At 34.0% G+C, this 17,068-nt stretch overlaps 2 protein-coding genes across 2 annotated transcripts; both read left to right on the plus strand.

Annotated features, from left to right (window-relative positions):
- Nucleotides 1-1,078: 1,078 nt before the first annotated feature.
- Nucleotides 1,079-3,765, plus strand: LOC110994721. Its single transcript, XM_022261530.2, has 4 exons — nucleotides 1,079-1,192; nucleotides 1,634-1,822; nucleotides 2,591-2,791; nucleotides 3,632-3,765. Exons 1-4 carry the CDS (start codon nucleotides 1,138-1,140, stop codon nucleotides 3,652-3,654), a joined length of 468 nt encoding a protein of 155 aa, XP_022117222.2. The 5' UTR covers nucleotides 1,079-1,137; the 3' UTR covers nucleotides 3,655-3,765.
- A 1,714-nt stretch (nucleotides 3,766-5,479) lies between these two features.
- LOC110991958 (inducible metalloproteinase inhibitor protein-like) lies at nucleotides 5,480-16,520 on the plus strand. Its single transcript, XM_045631761.1, has 6 exons — nucleotides 5,480-5,588; nucleotides 6,125-6,313; nucleotides 11,808-11,852; nucleotides 12,573-12,791; nucleotides 14,853-15,044; nucleotides 15,921-16,520. Exons 1-6 carry the CDS (start codon nucleotides 5,525-5,527, stop codon nucleotides 16,106-16,108), a joined length of 897 nt encoding a protein of 298 aa, XP_045487717.1. The 5' UTR covers nucleotides 5,480-5,524; the 3' UTR covers nucleotides 16,109-16,520.
- Nucleotides 16,521-17,068: the final 548 nt, after the last annotated feature.

The following is a 17,068-nucleotide window of genomic DNA, read 5'->3' on the forward strand; positions in this document are numbered from 1 at the left end:
AAAATGTATAATTTTAGCTATTGTCTTTGTTATTACGTTAACTGATTCAGTGTGCCCACTGGCAAAGGCCTCCCCCATTTTCCTCCATTTTTCTTAATGTATATTAATCTTGTCCAGGTCTTTCCAGCCATCGCACACTTGAAGCCAATAAAACCCTTTAGTTTTTACCACACTCACAAATTTATTTAACATTCTCGTTTCCGATACCTACTGTCTAATAACATATTATTATTATGTGTCACTAAAATTTACGCATTCTGCAATAAGTCAAGTTAGTTGTTTTGTTTATTCGACGTCGCAATCCATGTTTTAAACAATTAAACCCAATTGATCACCAGCTTCAACAAAATTGTTTTATTTGTATAACAACAACCCCCACCGAACTTAATTCTTGTCTCCCTAAATATAAATTTTATTAAAGTAAAACTTCTTTATCGGCTTTACATTTTTCTGGTCCCCACCACGGTTGATTCGAAGAGATTCGAAGTCATTAAAAAAACATTTATAAAATAACGAAAGCAATAATTATATTACAATTAATGAAATTCTGTTATAATTTTAGTAATAATAATGTTGCACTGGTTAAGCACTGCAGAGCTGCTGCTCACTTTATGGACGCAGCTGCTGTACCAAGTTTTTCTAAGCCGATACGACTTTAGTACCGCTTCCTTTTTTAGCACCGCATTTGCGATCTCCATGACGTTGCAGGTGTCCAAAACTAGCGTTTACTTTAAGAGATCGTTTAATCAAAAAAATTAGAGCTGTCACGGGACGCCTGGCTAGATGTGAAACATCGACATTATTTTGTAAAAGTAATATGCAGAAAAGAACAGATTGTGATAGGAACTAAATATGTCATAATGATAAAATAAAATATTACGATTTTTTTCCAGATAACGATGACTATTTGTTGAATAAACATTATTTTCATTAAATATTTTTAATGTGAAATTTACTACTGCATTTAGACTGTATATCATATAGCGTGGCGAGGCGTCGCCACGGCATGCGTCGCCACGCCAGAAATCGGTTTTACGTGCGGCTATAGATGTTTCACATCAAAAGAAGTGTGATGTGACTATAAGCGAGTAATAAAATTTATCAAGACACGACCTCACATATCACCCGCGTGTCACGATGGTAAGCCGTTGGCGATTTTTAATATTCGTTTGCCTTGTTTGTTTTGGATATGGTAAGTTTTATGTTTAAAGAACTTTATTTCTCATTACAAAAAAAATATTTTATTTACATGAGAAACTTTATATTAATATGATATATTAATGAGATACACGTCGCCATAAGCCGTCTTAATTTTAGTCAATCTGTGTTCATTCTAAAATGCATCAAGTTTTATTAACAGTTGTCTATTTTTTTCATTCCCAAAAAAAGTTTTAAAAGTTTCAAATATATTAAACAAACATGCAACAAAAAAACACGATAATCACTTTGATTTACCTTTTTATTTCCAAAAGAACTTAGTACGTAACTAAAGACGTAATTAATATCTCACTATCAGTATGTCTATCTTGGTGTGAATTTCATTAAATATTTATAAAAGGATGGTTTTGAGGAACCTAATTAACACTATAGGGATTTAACAATATTAATTCTTTAAATTGTTCATTATACATAGCAAAAGACAATGAACCCGAATGCGGTCCTTATGAAATGGCGAAAAACAACCCCAACGAATGTGTCTCAGACTGCTGTCCCATTGGTGAAAATGTCCCGTGTCCTGATCCTTGTCCGCAGGGACCCTGCAGGTGCACCCTGATCAGTAGCAGAGCTAATAATGGAACCTGCATATCCACCAGAGACTGTCGTAAGTTACATGGGGTTAAGTAATATTAAAACATATGACTGCCTGTTTTAATTTTATAAAATAGATAATTTTAACTGATTTCATTGATCCTTGAGGTTTATTTAAGCATAAATCTAATCGAAGCCAGTGCATAGGTTAGAGTACCAATTGTTTCTATATAAAAACAAAAGACGAAACGTGCGTTTAATTGTGATTGGACAAACGGATGTAATTTCAGAACGCGTCACAAAACGTGTGAGATTTCGATGCAGATGACAGATTACTGTTTAGTTTAGTGTTTATTAAGTAAATCTTAAGATTGCCTTAAATTTCGTTACCCTTTATCAAAATCCAAAAATTATCGAAAATCACTTTTTTTACAATTAAATGGGACGTGACGTCGTTTTATTTCCGTTTTACAGTCATAAAACAGTGATAAAATAATAAAAGAATTGACTTTGATGTCTTGATAGTTTTGTTAATGTAACTACTATATAATATTCTTCCTTTGACTATTTAAGATATTCAGACAAAATTAAGAATGTACCACTATTAATTATTATTAAACAATTAACAAACAAAATTTTCTAGACTTTTCGCAAAAAAAAATTTTACGACACCATTCCATCTCAGACATGTTAGATTCCTCACAATAATTTAAATACTGTTTACATGTCAAAAGGAAGAGACTGGCTACAGGGAATACTAGTGTAGGGACCGTTGCATATTGTGTCTAGTAAAGTTTTTCTTTCTTTCTTTCTTTAATTATCTATATGTTTGCTTTTTCAGCGCCTTACCCATGTGGTATTAACGAGGTATATGAATCCTGTCCAGTTTGTTCCGAATCGTGTTCAAATGCATCTCCCGATGGCCGTAGATGTAGATCCAGATTTGCCATTCGCTATGTAGTCATTTGCAGACCAAGATGTCGATGCATTGATTTTCATTGGAGGAATAAAAGTGGCTTCTGTGTTCCGTTCTGTGAATGCCGTAAGAGAATATATTTATAAAATGCGTATATGTCCCATAATACGTGACCAGTACCTAAAAAACTAACATTACATAATTCATTAATTAGACATATTAATTTCCAACTTACAAAGTACTTCACATAAATCACCGCTAGGGGCGCTGTAAGTTATGTTTTAGTTAAGTGTCGTCACGACACAGATTAGGTAATCTCTCCCAAACGACGTCTGAGTCTGTGCTCAGATAAATTAGAATATCATAATTCAAAATAAGTTATGACTTAAAGGTATATGCTACCAGGTCATGAAATTAAAAAAAAAACAAAAAAGAATATATAACAATAGGTAAAAATATATTATAATATATTTAATTTGACACTTTTAAATCCTTTTACAAAAATGAATGACTACATATTATAAAACAAAGTCGCTTTCTCTGTCACTATGTCCCTTTGTCGGCTTAAATCTATGAAACTACGCAACGGATTTTGATGAGGTTTTTTTCAATAGATAGAGTGATTCAAGAGGAAGGTTTATATGTATAATAACATCCATTAAATAGTGGAGTACTGTTATTTTTGAGGTTTCTAATGTGATGTCGTAAATAATTACATTTTTTCCGCTTACATTGCAAACGCAGGCTGAACCCTACGAGTTTTATCAAAATAATGCACTAAGTATTGTACACATTGAAAAGGTCTACAGAAAAGTCCGTGATGGTATATGTCTATCTCTTATGGATAACCCACATTTTTATATACAACGTTCACAGATTTTCTGTAGTGTATTTAGTATCAGCATTGCACCCGGGGCAGGTCGCTAATTCTAGTATAAAATCAATTAATATTTATTTCCTTTTCAGCTCGATCACAAGGTAGAGAATAAGGGCTACTCTAATTTAGCTGAATGCACTGTTATAAATAAAAAAATGATATTTTATTTTCCACCAAAACCCAATGAATTGACGACAATTAAAAGAATATTGTTTAATAAAAATGTTGCTTTAGTCTAAACCCTATTTATGACATTTTAATATCAAAATGTGATATTAAAAATTACTTTACGTTATCTATTTTACAAAGATTTGTTTCATTGAATAACATGGAACTAAATGAACAAAACTCTTCAAAATTAATCATTTTAATTTTTATTTCGTTCACTAGTAGTAGTGTTATATAACTCTTCACGTTAAGATAACAGTTAGTTCATTATAATATATTTTTTTTATAGAGCAATGGACAAACGGGCAGGAGGCTCAACTGATGTTAAGTGATACCGCCGCCCATGGACACTCTCAATGCAATATGATTCAACGCAACGTAAAAGCATTAAATTTATTAAATACTGAATAAAATACTTGAAGATCCTCCTCGTATGGTATTTATGATTCCATAATCATCCACTACAGGGACAAGACATTTAACGATATTTTTTTAAGGCAAATACACTGTACATTGTAGATGTGTAGATTTTTAGACAGGCATTGAATCTCCGTCTATATCAACAAATACGACCAAAAGTTAATTAGAAATCGAATTATCATCTTTGTCAGCAACGCAATGGTGTTTCAATAGCAAGTATAAACAAGATATAGCAAAAACACTGAACGACTTTTAATATTAGTACTATACTATAATACGCCTAATGGTTATTATTGGCAGTTAATATTAAACGGCAATTATTTTTTTATTAATAGTGTAACTTGTAAGTTTCTAACATTGTTATATACGAGTTGCGAGAACTAGGATACTAGTCTATTTACGTAATTTATTTGTGTTAGTGTAAACTTATTTAACAATTTATATGAACTGCGTATGCAATTTTGCAAGGTATGATTGAAATGAAAGTGTAACTTCTTATAAATAAATATATTATATATATATATATATATATATATATATACATACTTAAAAATAGTCCACGTTTTTAAATATACGACCTTAATATTATTCACATACCGGTAAACTTACACTTTTTACTATTACGAATGATAAACAATAATAATTTGCAGAGGTTTTTTACCTAAACCCTCGCATGAGGAAAACGACATGTATTACACAATATAATGTCGGCTATACGAATAGATATCTTGTGATGTTGATGGATAGCAGAATATATAGATGTTATTTAAATCCATTTCTATTATAAAATTATACAAACCATTGGTAAAACAATTCTTTACAATATAAACGTGGTAATCAAAGTTTCAATTTAGTGCTAGAACTGATACTTCCTTCGCTCAGCTTATTATAACCAAACGGCGAGAAAATGGTGTCTGCATGAAGTTATCATAGTCAGTTATATTTTTAAGGTAGCATGGTTCTTTTTAAAAATAAAATCAATAAATCTCTTTTGGTCTTAGATTTATGAATCTGTTTCATGGTCATGTTTCAATCTAAGTGCAAGTAAGTGATCAGTGATCACAATGTTTTCCTTCACTGGTCGTGCGAATGTTAAATGCGCAGATAGAAAGAAAACCCATTGGTGCACAGCCGGGGATCAAACCAACACTGCTCATGCTTTTTGAAACGTTTTATTTATTTTTGTAAAAATAATTTAGGTGTTAGGAAATAAACATTAAATTAATTTTAAAAAAGCTGGTTATAATTTAAAATGTTAATTAATCGACCATGTTGTTAATTAATTGACCTTGGGACCATAACAATTTACGCATCCCTAAAACCAGACAAATCTGACGTATTTATATCACACTCGCTTGAATTAATCTCAGAACGGGTTTCAACTTTAGAGGAAAATGTACTCGATTTGTATATTTTATTTTTTATTTTTCCTTCACTGTGTGCCTACGTTGGAAGCTGGTAAGTTTTTAAACCTTTTAATAATCTAATTTACAATTAATGTTTAATTGTAAATTAGATTAGATTTAGAGACCCAATAGTATGAGTCAACTCAGATGAGTACCTGCAATGCGTGTCCCCATGTCTTTTAAAGACTGGCAAAATGGGTTCCATGGGCTGCGAAGACTGCCAATTTTGGGCCTTCGTTTAGTGTAAAAAAAATTAGAAAAACTTTACAAGCAAATATCAGTAAATATATATATATCTTATGTGGACCGTCAACAATTACAATTGGCAGATGCTTTTTTGCTTCGCTTGGTTTGGGCGGATAAAATTGTGTATTTATGGCCACAGAACTTTTGGGGATAAAAACAAACACTCTATTATCATAATATAGTAGTATCTACTACTATATTATGATTCACGATTATAAGCAAAAAAATCATAGTAACGTCTTAAACTGAGAGTGCAATTATAACTTTTTGTAACTTTTCCGTTTACCATAATTGTTATATATTTTAAAATGTATGACTTGTAAGTAAATATGATTTTTACAGGTAAATGTGGTTATCATGAGTTCTTTTACTGTGGACCAGAATGTGACAACGATTGCTCCACGTTACACGAGATGAATCGAACGAATTGTCCTATTTCAAATATTGTATGCAATGAAAAGTGTTATTGTGAAGATGGGTACGCCAGAAATGATGCAGGAGAGTGTATACCAGTAGAAGAATGTCCCAGCTGTAAGCAAAAGTTTCTGTTTAATGTAATTGGTATCCATGCGACTGTAAGTGAGTTGAACTAATGACATAAAGAGATTGAGGTTGAGAAATATTAGAGGAAATATGATTTATGTTCATATCCAAAAAAGCTCAAAAAACACTTGTATGATTTTAAAAAAATACTTTAACTAACTACATTGGCTTAACATAAGCCTATGAAAATAGGGTATTTTTTTAAAACGGCTTTATTCTTCCTTCCGGGATCTCGCTGAGAGTAGTCGTGTGTAACCCGTGTTTGATTTAATTGAAAAAGTTTCAAAATTCTAATAATTAAAATATTAGCAAGTACTAGGATAACAGTGCGCCGTAGGAGTAGCTACCTTTGTTAAATCACTGCCCACTTGTTGACGCCCCCAGCGCATACGCACGTTACAGGAAGGAGTGTCAACCAAGGCCACACCCCCGAACGGTGACTAAATCCAAGATATATCTCCTTGCCATTTCTGTGCTCTTGGTACAAGATCAAGGTAACAACACTACCACACAATGAATACCTCAATGAATAATTCCCTGGAAAAATCTACGTCAGAGCCTAGCTTACAGGAACAGGAAGAGCATACCTTTGTCACTTCTAGACAGAAACGTAAACGCCTTGCAAAAACTCACAGTGAGGAAATTTCTGACTTTAGGGAAGAAATGAAAAATATTATTACTTTGTGGGGAGAGAACCATCAGAAGCAAATGGACAAGCTATTTCCAATGATTTCAGCCCTTAATCTGAGTAACTCCAATATAGAAAAGTCTATTACTTTCTTGGCAGAACAAAATGCAGAGTTTCAAAATAAAATTGAATCATTGGAAATGGATTTAAAAAAGCGCGATGAGCAAATTTTGATTTTAGAACAAAAACTAGAAGATACCGCCAGACAACAAAAGAAGACAACCATTGAGATGAGAAATGTACCTCTAGAAGGTAAAGAATCTAAAGAGGACCTCATTAAACTTATGGCAAACCTTGCCCAAAATATAAATTCAGAATTTAACAAAGAGGACATAAGGGACATATACAAAACAAAGAGAAAATCTTCCACAAAAACAGTAGTTGTTGAACTAACTTCTACAGTTATAAAAGACAAATTACTCCACGCCGCTAAGAAGTTTAATACTGGTCCAAACAACAAACTGTCTGCTAAACACCTCGGTTTTAAAAAGGATCCTGATGTACCGATCTTCATCTCAGAGTCTTTAACGCAAAAGGCAAGCAGGCTTTACTTCCTAGCTCGGGACTTGAAAAGAGTGAAGAACTACAAGTATTGCTGGACGGCCATAGGACTAGTATATCTGCGAAAAGACGATACGTCTACCATAATACAAATAACAAATGAGGCCCAAGTTCAAAGCCTAATGAACATGGACTGACTGATCGTTAAATTAGTTCATTTCCAACCTTTATTTAAACCATATTGTATCTCACTCTCTTGCGTGCTGAATTCAGGTATTGTAATTATTTCTAATATTTGTTACTTAAGTTTATATAACTCACATGTACTGGCTAGTCAACTTGCCTCTTTTATGTTATGTACTAACTCACACTCCTATCTTACTTTCCCTATAAATAGTTTTAAACCACTACACATAACTGCTTACTCTTGTACAATCGTGCCTCAATACCTACCATTGCATAAACACTTCAAAATAAAATTACTTGATCGCCAATTCCTAATGCACACCCTATCCTGCTTCATCCTACCTTGCTCCCTACTGGTTCCTCGCTTATGGAAAACGCCATATTTAAATACACCTCTCTACCCCATGGACCTACCCAAACCCAGATATGGATAGATATTTTGATGATATAGACAAAACATCAAAATTCTCCTCAACCCTCTGCTCACAATTACAATTACAAACCAATATTGACTCCTTTTCTAATTCAGACTGTGTAGAATGTAATATTGAGGACGTTCATAGTTTAATTCATAACCCAAATCATTTTACTAAAGTCTTAAATCAGAATATTCGTGGTATATCAGCAAACTTTGCAGGTTTGCAAACTTTGTTAGTTAGGTCACGCACAAGTTGGGATGTCATTATACTGACTGAATGTCGGATAAGGGACAACAATAACTTGCCAACACTGCATGGCTATAATTCTTTTCATACCACATCAAACTTACTACAAAACGATGGCGTGGTAATGTACATCAAGGACTATATCCCTACCCATATAGAGGAACCGGTGTTTATGGATGCTAATTGCTTGGTAGCTAAAATTGACCCAAATACAATTATCATTGGCATATACCGTTCTCCATCATATAGCAATAAATCGAATTTTATATCATCACTAAATAACTTACTGACAAGATACACTAGCTACAAAACTATTGTATTGACAGGCGATATGAATGTTATAATTAATAGAGAAATAATAAAAGATGATGTCAGAGACTATTTAAACCTAGCAGCCTATCACGGTTTGCTCCCTACCCACACATTTGCGACACGAGTAGATAACTGCCTTGATCATGTCCTTCTGAAAACTAAGGTTCAAGCACACACATTTGTTGCCCAAACATCACTGACAGATCATAAAACCGTTCTACTATTTCTTAAGTCTAAATTAAACCATGGTGGTACCGTGAGTAGGCCGTTAACTAAAATAGACTACGAGGGCCTCGCACTTAGCCTTTATAATATGGATTTAAGTCCTCTCTTTAATTCGTCTGATGTCAATTTCGCTGCGAGCTTTTTGATTGCATCTGTTACTGAAGCCATCAAGTCGAACTCGACGCAAGTTAGTCCCTCGAAAAGAAAAATGATAATTAAGCCCTGGATAACTCCCGGTCTTTTGAAGTGCATGCGAAACAGGGATAACCTACACAAAAAGGCAAAAAAATATCACAATAATGAGATAATAATTACCACATATAAACGATACCGGAATTTCTGCAACAATTTGTTAAGAAAACTAAAAAGGAACTATGAAAATAATGAACTAAATAAAGCCAAAAACAATCCAAAACTACTTTGGAAAACAATTGACACAATAACAAATAGACAAAAATCGCTAACACCTCCTAATGAATTGCTAAAAAATTACTCCAATAATTTGGTAGCGGTCAATGATATAAATAAATTTTTCGTGGGCGTTGGCAAGAATCTGGCGGAAAATATATTACAAAAGAATTATTCTAATTCTGTTGTTGAATGCAGTTTTGGAGATAATAGTAACCATAAATCTCTAGTACTATTACCAACTGATGAGAGTGAGGTGGAAAAACTTGTTATAGCCCTCAAGAGCGATGCCACAGGGCGAGACGGGATTAGCGCTAAGATTCTAAGGTCATATAAAGCAATTATTGTACCCCCTCTCACACATATATGTAATTTGGCTCTCAGCAATGGTTCCTTTCCATCTGCTTTTAAACAAGCGTTAGTAATACCAGTTCATAAAGGAGGCCTCGCTAGGGACCGTGTCAACAGTTATAGACCGATATCCATCTTACCAGCAATGTCTAAGGTTTTGGAAAAAATAATCAATAACAGGCTTATAAAATTTCTAGAGATGAACAACATTCTATCTACTTCCCAGTACGGTTTTCGTTCTGGAAGATCCACCGGGGATGCAGTTCATGCACTTACTGACTACATTATTAGGAACCTAGAGGGGGGCATGAAGTGCATAGCTATATTTCTGGATCTAGCTAAGGCTTTTGACACGGTATCTATCGAAATCCTATTAAAAAAACTTGAGAATACTGGTGTGAGAGGGGCCCAATTGGGACTATTCAGTGACTATTTGAGCAATAGGACCCAGGCCACAAAGATTGGTGATAGTGTGAGCGAGGACCTTCCTGTTCGATACGGTGTCCCGCAGGGTAGCGTATTGGGTCCTACCCTGTTTTTAGTGTATATTAATCAGCTATGCAACCTACAGTTAACCAATGGAACCATTGTAACCTTTGCGGATGACACGGCTTTATTATTTAATGCACCGACTTGGGGGGAGGTTTACGCTCACGCCCAATCTGGCCTGGATAGGGTGACGGATTGGCTTAGCGACAATGTCTTAACGCTCAATGCAGACAAAACAAAATACATGGCATTTACAAAACGAGGGTGCCATCCACAACATCAGTGGACAATCGTGACTCATTGCTGCCCCCGTCTGCAACGCTCGAATGGTTCGTGCGACTGCCCACGGCTGCAAAACGTTAGTACACTAATGTACCTCGGCGTACTTATAGACCATAATCTTAGCTATAATGGTCACATTGAATTGCTTTCGGGACGCTTGCGTAAGCTAATGTATGTATTCAGGAGCCTGCGTGGGGTTGCTGACTCTACTACAACTAGAATGGTGTACGAGTCGCTTTGCCAATCCCTACTAATTTACTGTGTCTGGGTCTGGGGAGGCACCTATAAAACCTCTCTCCTGAAACTTGAGCGAGCCCAACGTGCAGTTCTTAAAACCTCATTGTCTCTCCCCTTTCGATTCCCTACTGATGAACTTTATAAAACCTGTTCTGTACTTACAGTTCGTCAACTATTTATCTTATACACTATTCTTAAACAACATTCGCTGTTATTCTTTGATACCGCTATATTGGACAAACGTCGCAAATATAACGTTTGTACAACCCCATCTTTTTCTAATTTTTCTCAACGATCGTTCTCTTTTCTTGGCTGTTACTTATATAACAAACTTAACAAAACTCTAAATATATATGCTAAAACAAAAAAATGTGTAAAGCAAACACTTCATAAATTTTTAAGTACTTTGAGCTATGATGAAACTGAAACTCTACTAGAGGTAATAAAATAATAATTTTCACTTAATATGTTCTTGTCATGTCAAACACCCTTTAACACTCACTAACACACGCATGCGTACCCTTCCCCACTACCACACACACTCACATACACAATCCCTTACAAACTTCCTTTTTGTTATGTATATGCTATGGAATGGAAGCCTGGTTATCCATATTACAGGTTCTTACCTAGTTTGGAAACCAGTCTCCCAATACTGTTACTGTATTAAGAATTATTATTGTTAATGTTTAAGGGAGAAAAATAAATAAATTATTATTATTATTATTATTATTATTATTATTATTTATTTTAAAAAACTTGAGAGGAGTCAAGGGACACCAGGATGGATGGAAGTTCCTTTCGATTAATTAGTGACGGAATTGTAATAAAAATTTTTTTTTTTAAGTTATCAACAAATATAATTTGATATAAACTTAATCAGTAGGCTCAATTTTAGTGAGTGCATAAAATTATTTTGTATTAATAATTTATTGTGTTTCATTTTGACAACAAATCTGAAGATAGAGACATCTATTGACACCTATGTACATTATTTTACGAAAAAGTTCCATTCCATCATAGAGATGTCGTTACAATCTTTTGTCTTATTTTTTCCGACTAGCCCCCTTTCGCTAGCTTACAAAATTGTCAATGCGATTAGATTGTACAATAATAAACATATTGATATTTTTTTCAGCACACGATCGAGAGATGAGAAGTCCGAAAAGTCATATACATCGTGGTAAGTATCGAAAAGTTCAGTTTTTACAATTAATTAATATGTTTGCATAGTTTTTTTAGTTACACAATATTAGGCTCATGACATTATATTCAAACTCAGAATAACTTTATTCATATAGGTAGCCAAGTACATTTATGAATGTCAACAGGAAAGATTTGATTGATTCAAAATTTAGTAGTTATTGGTAGTAAACCAATCCGCAAGTCAAGGGCATAGAGCGGGCAACAAGATCTGGCAAGGATCTCCTCGCCACTCTTTTAATGGCCCTTTAAGTTTTGTAAGGCAAAGCAGCCACTATTTAAACTAGTGCAAATCAATTCCAAGGATTAGGATCAATGAAATCGCCAAATTTATAAAAAAAGCTTTATTGATCGTTAACGTTTAACGATAATTTGGAATTAATTCAGTGATAATTCTCTAATTTCACTTGCGAGTTTCTAGTACAATTTCCATATAAAGAGTGGTTTATCTTCCGGAGCCTGGAGCCTAATTCATACGTTTACATTTTTCTGCTTTTATTGTATTATTCTTTAAAACTCTTCTCTATTTCTAAGAATGAGTTATATATCAAATTACATTAAGTAGTTTTTTGCTACAATTTATTATTTACGCGTGTCGCAGGTTTGAGGATCTGAACTTAATAAAATGCTAATGCTCCTTTGATTAGTTGTACTAAAGTTGGTAACTGAAAACTGTATGATATTTTATTCTCATTTGCAGAGCCATTGTTATGTCCACCAAACGAAGAGTATGCTATGTGTAAAAAATCCTGCCCACCCGATACCTGTATATCTCTTGTTGCAAGGTTTAAATGCGATTCCAGAGAGGAATGCATACCCGGTTGTGCCTGCAAATCTGGTTTCTTGAGAAAATATACCGACGGACCTTGCATGCCTATTCGCGAATGTCCCCAACTTGCATCATCACCAGATTTCTTGTAAATTTCATCGTGTTCTGGATTAATTGTTTTATACTCGTGACGTAATGAATTGTTTATATTTTTTCGAAAGTGTATAAGTTTCGTCCCAGCAGTGAAACACGCGAAACGTAATTTTTTTTGTAAAATTATGGTACCTAATTAAATTTGTTTTAAATTTGTAATGTTTTTATTTTTAAACGTTAAACTTTTATAGTCCATAACTTGGCACATTAGTAATAGTTATTATATCTCAAATCATAGCTACTAGATTTCTTCATATGTACTACATGAAGGCTTACCATATAAAAACCTTTTTTGATCCTTGCTGGTTCCTACAAAATTTCTTTCGTAACTCTTGATCCTTATATTTCGCTTTTATTATAAATAAATCAAAATACATTTTTAGTAATAAAAAATTACAAAGAGCGGTTAAGCTGTCATCCGAACGAACTTGCTCGCCAACTCACCATTAGACAGTATGTGAGTCGACTAAAACGTCGCCATATTCTAGAACTAGAAGACCCGGAGTAGCTCTAGGCAAAAGATGAGTAGATGCTTCCAATGGGAAGTCACTCCACATGACAGCACCACAGAAAAAATTCGCCCACAGCCTTAGGGTTGATTGCAAATTACCGCGAGAATAAAAAAAAAGTAAAAAAAAAAATTATTTATGTTCTTTGCTTCTCTCTCTATTTGCAGAGCCATTATTATGCCCATCAAAAGAAGAATACGCAAGGTTTAAGAGATCCTGCCCACCTGATACATGTAAATCGCTGGTTGCCTTCTATGACTGTGAATCTGGAGAGAAATGCGCACCCGGTTGTGTATGCAAATCTGGATTCCTTAGAAAAAATGTTAACGAAACGTGCACTTTACCTATATGATCACAACCTTAATGTCAATTTCGTATCGCGATAGCAGCACTACGGATATCAGGAAATTGCATATAAAAATCCCAAGAAATGATCTTGGGATTTTTGCTATTATTGGGACATACTGATATGCTGTCCCCGAACCGCATATCAGCATATCAGTTAGCTAGCGTTCTAGCTTAGGTGTGAGCTGGCGTTGATTTATTTAACTGCCTTGATTCAATTAGTCTTTGCTCTTGTACCCGAGATCTCTTACTCAATCACTCACATCATTCAGGTACCATAAAAACCTCAGAATAAACAAAACTATCTTCTATCTCTTTCTAATATATATGTTTATTACTATATGACGGGAATTAACCTTATGCACTATTACATAGATACAATAATCGTATTAATAAAACCACATCTTGAGGATATTCGCAGAACGGGTTTTATCACGACAACAATATGTACTCAATTCGTGTGACTTGCTTTTTATTCATCGTCTACAGTGTGCAATTTTTGGAGGCTGGTAAGTTTTTCAACATCGCGGTATTTACCACATCACCAAATATCTAATAATACCATAATAATAAAATTCTTTATACATTGAATGTTTTTGTCTGGGATTTTTTGTGGTCCGCACTTATGTATCTCAAAGTACCTACTCCTTGTGTTAGTAAGTAGTAACCTGTGATATAAAATTATACTAGTGGCCCGTCCCGACTTCACACGGGTGGAGATTTATTAAAACAAAAAATTTAGATATTGACATGTTCTTTCATATTGTGGAACATTTTTTTGTTCTATCATCAAGAGTTTTCGCCTTGGGTAACATTATTGTAGTTCTACTAGGAATCCTTATTTTCTTAATTAAAATTATCAGTGATAATGTAGCATTCAAAGGGTGAAAGAATGTTTAAAATCGGTCTAGTACTTTTTGAAATTCGTTACCTACAAATCATACCTCTTTATAATATTAGTAACACTTTAATCATATAAGAATAATAATCTTAGAAGTTATTGAATATATTCCTGACATATTAATTATTGTGTAGGGTTAAAGAGCACATAAATGTTCTCTAAAGTGAATCAGCGACGACGTGTTATCTTATAATCAGACACGCAAAGTTTCCCTCATTTATTAATTATTATAAAAAACTAAATATGTGTTACATATGGTATTGTTGCATGGGTAAAGTAAATTGGAGCATTTTTATATTACAGATCCAATGCAGTGTTACCAGGCTAATGAAATTTTAGACTGCGTTTTTCCATGTCCACCGGAAAAGAGTTGCAGGAATCGTGAAGTTATGTTCAACTGCCTGGATGTCCTACAGCCTTGTAGACCTAAGTGTGTTTGCAAACCTGGTTTTTATAGAAATTCCAATGGCGATTGCGTAACAGGCGAACAATGTGGTAAATAAATATATTTTATATTTAATTCCAACACACAAATACGCAGTATATACAATATTATTAACCTACATAATAGTGATAAAAATAATTGATTAACAGAAAATTAAAACACAATTGGTTTCTGTTGCCGTAACTGCTGGCAGCATTCCCTCTCATCTGCGATACTTAAGAGCTTATTACACCACGCGATATTCAGACAGTCTGACTAAGATTTAGCCTAATGTAATAAGAGTTAGCCTGTTAGCCTGTCTAATTAGACCGACCGAATGGGTTCGGCGGTGCTTACTTGCTTACTTGTTGAATATCGTGTAGTGTAATAAGCACTTTATTCGTTGAGCAGGGAACGACCAGCTCGGGGGTTACCGGTACTGTCAACGAGGCGCCAACTTATTTTTTTTAATTAACGCCCCTGCTATTGAACCTTACGCACCAAGTCTCTACTCCAATGGAACCAAATCATTGAATCACAGATCATAGAATCACAGCTCAACAATAAAGTCGTACCTCAACCAAGTTGGAGGAAAGACTCGATATTTAAGCTGTAGGCTTTTGTCATTAGAATACATTTATTTAATAAAATTTCAAGTGTTTCATTACACGCCTGATTTATATTTAAATGTCTAGAACTCGCGTAAACCAAAGGCGAATTTTAAGTTTTTTAGTTATCTTAAAAATCTGTTAGACATATTTCTTACACACATATATTGTACAAAGCTTCATATACACCTATTACGTTAACGAAGTCTTAATTCATTAGGGTCTAGTGGTTAGTCTTATCTTAGGGAACATTTCAAATTTCATCAATAGTTTTTCTGAAGGCGACATTATTACAGTTTTGTGAGAAAATAAATAAAGATTATTATTATTAATTTATAGCCAAATGTACTGGAGAACACGAATTTTTCTCATGTGGCTTAGCGTGCGATACAGAGTGCGCCACATTAAATGAAAGGTGTCGAATATTAAACATCAAATGCAACGAGAAATGTTATTGCGAAAAAGGATATGCAAGGGATGAAGATAGAAAATGTATACCAATTACGGAATGTCCAACTAAACCATAATTGTTTAAAATAAAAATAATTATTCAAATAATGTGTATATACGCATAGAAACACCTCCTGATGACGCGCTGAGACCTATGCGCAAAAATCGACATCTTAGGTAGAGAAGGCTATTCACCGAGTCTTATTATTAAAACAATACAACATAGTGTCATAGTATGCATCGGAAGAAGTGAATGTTAAATTGAATGAGCAATTATGTTATAAATTTGTTGATAATGAACAATACAATATTTTACGATTATTTTATAATATATTATTGTTATCACACAACTTACCTAAAAATCAGGGTTGCTGGTGATAGCAAGATGGGAGTAAATCGGCTTTAGGTTGCTGGTATAATTTATAAATTGTTTGTACTTCTTTTTTTATGTATTCCTTAATGAAATAAATGGTGTTTTCTTTCCTCTTATCATTTACTTCTTATCATATTACTTGTTACTTCGTTCAAATAACAGTCTAGCCGTTTACTAGCTGTCTGAAAGATGTTCAGCCAGTTGATCAAACAGCTAGGCAAATGACTTGGATCGATGACGTTTCATTACTTTCCTAGCCAGTTGATTGTTAGTTAAAATTTAATTCCACTTTCCGCCACTCTCAAACGCGAAACGAATCTCTCCAAACTGTCAATATGGCGTCGGCAAACCACAACTTGGATTGTGTTTTCCAAAGTTTCATGAAAAACAACAAGAACAATAGAAGGGTGTAGTAGAGGCTATAACAATGTGAATTTTAGACAAGCAATTTAATTTGAAAAGAAATATTTTTATGTCATATGTTTCATCTTTTTTATTTCTGCCAACGAATGACTCTATCGTATGAATGACCTAAGCATTAGCCAGCCAGTTTATTAAATGTTGTAACAAACGCAACGGATTAATATGTTTCAGGCCGCTAGTTAAACGACGCCGTTTAGTTAAAAGGCTAGCATGTTAATTGAACGGTTAAAGATAGGGCTGT

This window comes from Pieris rapae, chromosome 16, assembly GCF_905147795.1.
Source record: "Pieris rapae chromosome 16, ilPieRapa1.1, whole genome shotgun sequence".
NCBI lineage: Eukaryota > Metazoa > Arthropoda > Insecta > Lepidoptera > Pieridae > Pieris > Pieris rapae.

Excerpts from the sequence above, each read along its gene's own strand:
- LOC110994721 (XM_022261530.2), top strand. The coding sequence starts at position 1,138 with ATGGTAAGCCGTTGGCGATTTTTAATATTCGTTTGCCTTGTTTGTTTT. Across the intron at positions 1,193-1,633 it reads CCTTGTTTGTTTTGGATATG|CAAAAGACAATGAACCCGAA; the intron begins GTAAGTTTTATG and ends CATTATACATAG. Across the intron at positions 1,823-2,590 it reads CATATCCACCAGAGACTGTC|CGCCTTACCCATGTGGTATT; the intron begins GTAAGTTACATG and ends TTGCTTTTTCAG.
- LOC110991958 (XM_045631761.1), top strand. The coding sequence starts at position 5,525 with ATGTACTCGATTTGTATATTTTATTTTTTATTTTTCCTTCACTGTGTG. Across the intron at positions 11,853-12,572 it reads GAAAAGTCATATACATCGTG|AGCCATTGTTATGTCCACCA; the intron begins GTAAGTATCGAA and ends TCTCATTTGCAG. Across the intron at positions 12,792-14,852 it reads ATCATCACCAGATTTCTTGT|ATCCAATGCAGTGTTACCAG; the intron begins AAATTTCATCGT and ends TTTATATTACAG.